At 50.8% G+C, this 2777-nt stretch overlaps 1 protein-coding gene across 2 annotated transcripts in view; it reads left to right on the top strand.

Annotated features, from left to right (window-relative positions):
* The window catches only part of ZNF582 (zinc finger protein 582), an 8281-nt gene extending 5967 nt beyond the window's left edge, over window positions 1-2314 (top strand). For both annotated transcript variants that reach the window (XM_015563252.1, XM_015563253.1), the window contains exon 6: window positions 764-2314. In XM_015563252.1, the coding sequence (XP_015418738.1) occupies window positions 764-2115 (1352 nt within the window). In that variant the 3' untranslated portion in view covers window positions 2116-2314. The remainder of the gene's footprint in view (window positions 1-763) is intronic.
* Window positions 2315-2777: the final 463 nt, after the last annotated feature.

Consider the following 2777-nt stretch of genomic DNA (forward strand, 5'->3'; position numbering starts at 1 on the left):
GACAGAGAGGAAGGGAGAGAGTTCGAGAGTCAGAAACATCGATGAGAGAGAACCATCGATCGGCTGCCTCCTGCACGCCCCCTAATGGGGATGTGCCCGCAACCAAGGTACATACCTTTGACCGGAACCGAACCTGGGACCTTTCAGTCCACAGGCCGACGCTCTATCCACTGAGCCAAACCGGTTTCGGCTGTTCTTCCTTTTCAAGATTGTTTGGCTATTTGAGATCCCTCAAGTTCCGTATAAGAAAACCAGAGCATTTAATGCTAAGACGATACATAAGATTTTTACATATTATTTCTTTGGTTGTCCAAATAATTAACTGTAAAATACTGTGTCTAGGCCTTGGCTGGGTAGCTCAGTTGGTTAGAGTGTCGTCCCGATGCACCAGGGTTTTGGGTGTGATCCCCAGTCAGGGCACATACCTAGGTTCTGGGTTTGATCCCTGATTGGGCACGTATGGAAGGCAACCAATCAATGTTTCCCTCCCTTCCTCTCTCTCTCAAATCAATGAAAATATATCCTCAGGTGAGGAGTAAAAAAAAAAGATAGAGGCCATTTCCAAGCACTACTCTTACAACCTTCTTGATTACCTCACTCATCTCATTTATGGCATTTCCTCTTTCTCCGTATGATTTGTCCAGTTCCTCAGTAGCCACATTCACGAGCTTGTTGGCATTATCTTCAGTTTTTACGAGACAAGTCCCCTTTTTTGCAAAGGGAAAAAAACAAGAAGCATACTTGCTCTTTCGTTCTTTTTCAGCCTCGGAGGCCAGGTCTGAGACTAAGGTGTCACCTCCAGAGCAGCCTGTTTGTGAAGGACAAGCGACCCGGTGGGCGAGACCGGAAAGCCTTCCGAGTTATGGTCTCAAGTCCTGGAGTCTCCCAGTTGACTGGGAGTGCGAAAGCCAGTTTGACGGACAGCGGGGGAATCTAGATGAACGTCTGAGTCACGTGATCGTCAGGTCTGAAGAAATGCCCCCTCTCAGCCCACAGGCATCCCTTACTTTCTGTGGGAAAGTCCATCCAGGGGACGAGCCCTATGGGTATGATGCATGTAGGGAAGCCTTCTGGCCAGAGGACTTCCTCATTCGCCGGCAGGGAATCCACACCAGCGAGAAACCCTATCAATGTAAGGAGTGTGGGAAGGCCTTTAAGTACGGCTCGCGCCTGGTTCAGCACGAGAACATTCATTCTGGCAAGAAACCCTACGAGTGCAAGGAGTGTGGGAAGGCCTTCAACTCGGGTTCAAACTTCATTCAGCACCAGCGGGTCCACACCGGCGAGAAGCCTTACGCGTGTCAGGACTGCGCCAGGGCCTTCGGCCGGAGCTCCCAGCTGATCGAACATCAGCGCATTCATACCGGCGAGAAGCCCTATCAGTGCAAAGAGTGTGGGAAGGCCTTCAATCGGATCTCGCATCTGAAAGTCCACGGTAGGATTCACACAGGGGAGAAGCCCTACGCCTGCAAGGAATGCGGGAAGACCTTCAGCCACCGGTCCCAGCTGATCCAACACCAGACTCTACACACTGGCAAGAAGCTCTATGAGTGTAAGGACTGCGGGAAGGCCTTCAATCAGGGCTCCACGCTCATCCGGCATCAGAGAATCCACACGGGTGAGAAGCCCTACGAATGTCAGGCCTGCGGGAAGGCGTTCCGGGTGAGCTCACAGCTGAAGCAACACCAGAGAATCCACACGGGAGAGAAACCCTACCCGTGCAAGGCGTGTGGGAGGGCTTTCAAGCGGGTCTCGCACCTCGCCGTGCATTACAGGATCCACACGGGGGAGAAACCCTACGTGTGCCAGGCCTGTGGGAAGGCCTTCAGCCACGGCTCCCAGCTGACTCAGCATCAGGTTGTACACACCGAGGAGAAGACCTATGACTGTAAGGAAGGGAGGAGGACTTTCGATCGTGGTCCCGCTACTCTTCGACGTCAGAGAAGGCAAAGTAGAGAAACACAGGTGAATGTGATAAACGTAGAAAAGCCTTCCATCAGCACTTGCCCCTTGTTCATCATCAGAGAACTTATGTTCGCAAGCAGCCATAGGAATGGAAGTGATGGGGAGAGCCCATTGGCTTATGCTAGTCATGCAATTGATGAATGGAAGTAAAAAGGAGACCCCCATTGGCTTAGGCTAGTCATGCAATCCATGAATGGAAGTAATGGGGAGAGCCCATTGGCTTAGGCTAGTCATGCAATCCATGAATGGAAGTAATGGGGCAAACCCATTGGCTTAGGCTTCTCATGCAATCCATGAATGGAAGTAATGGGGAGAGCCCATTGGCATAGGCTAGTCATGCAATACATGAATGGAAGTAATGGAGAGAGCCCATTGCCTTAGGCTAGTCATGCAATCCATGAATGGAAGTAATGGAGAGAGACCATTGGCTTAGGCTAGTCATGCAATCCATGAATGGAAGTAATGGGGCGACCCCATTGGCTTAAGCTAGTCATGCAATCCATGAATGGACGTAATGGGGCGACCCCATTGGCTTAGGCTAGTCATGCACTCCATGAATGGAAATAATGGGGCAACCCCATTGGCTTAGGCTAGTCATGCACTCCATGAATGGAAATAATGGGGCAACCCCATTGGCTTAGGCTAGTCATGCACTCCATGAATGGAAATAATGGGGCAACCCCATTGGCTTAGGCTAGTCATGCACTCCATGAATGGAAATAATGGGGCAACCCCATTGGCTTAGGCTAGTCATGCACTCCATGAATGGAAATAATGGGGCAACCCCATTGGCTTAGGCTAGTCATGCACTC

This window comes from Myotis davidii, unplaced genomic scaffold (genome assembly GCF_000327345.1).
Source record: "Myotis davidii unplaced genomic scaffold, ASM32734v1 scaffold1199, whole genome shotgun sequence".
Classification (NCBI taxonomy): domain Eukaryota; kingdom Metazoa; phylum Chordata; class Mammalia; order Chiroptera; family Vespertilionidae; genus Myotis; species Myotis davidii.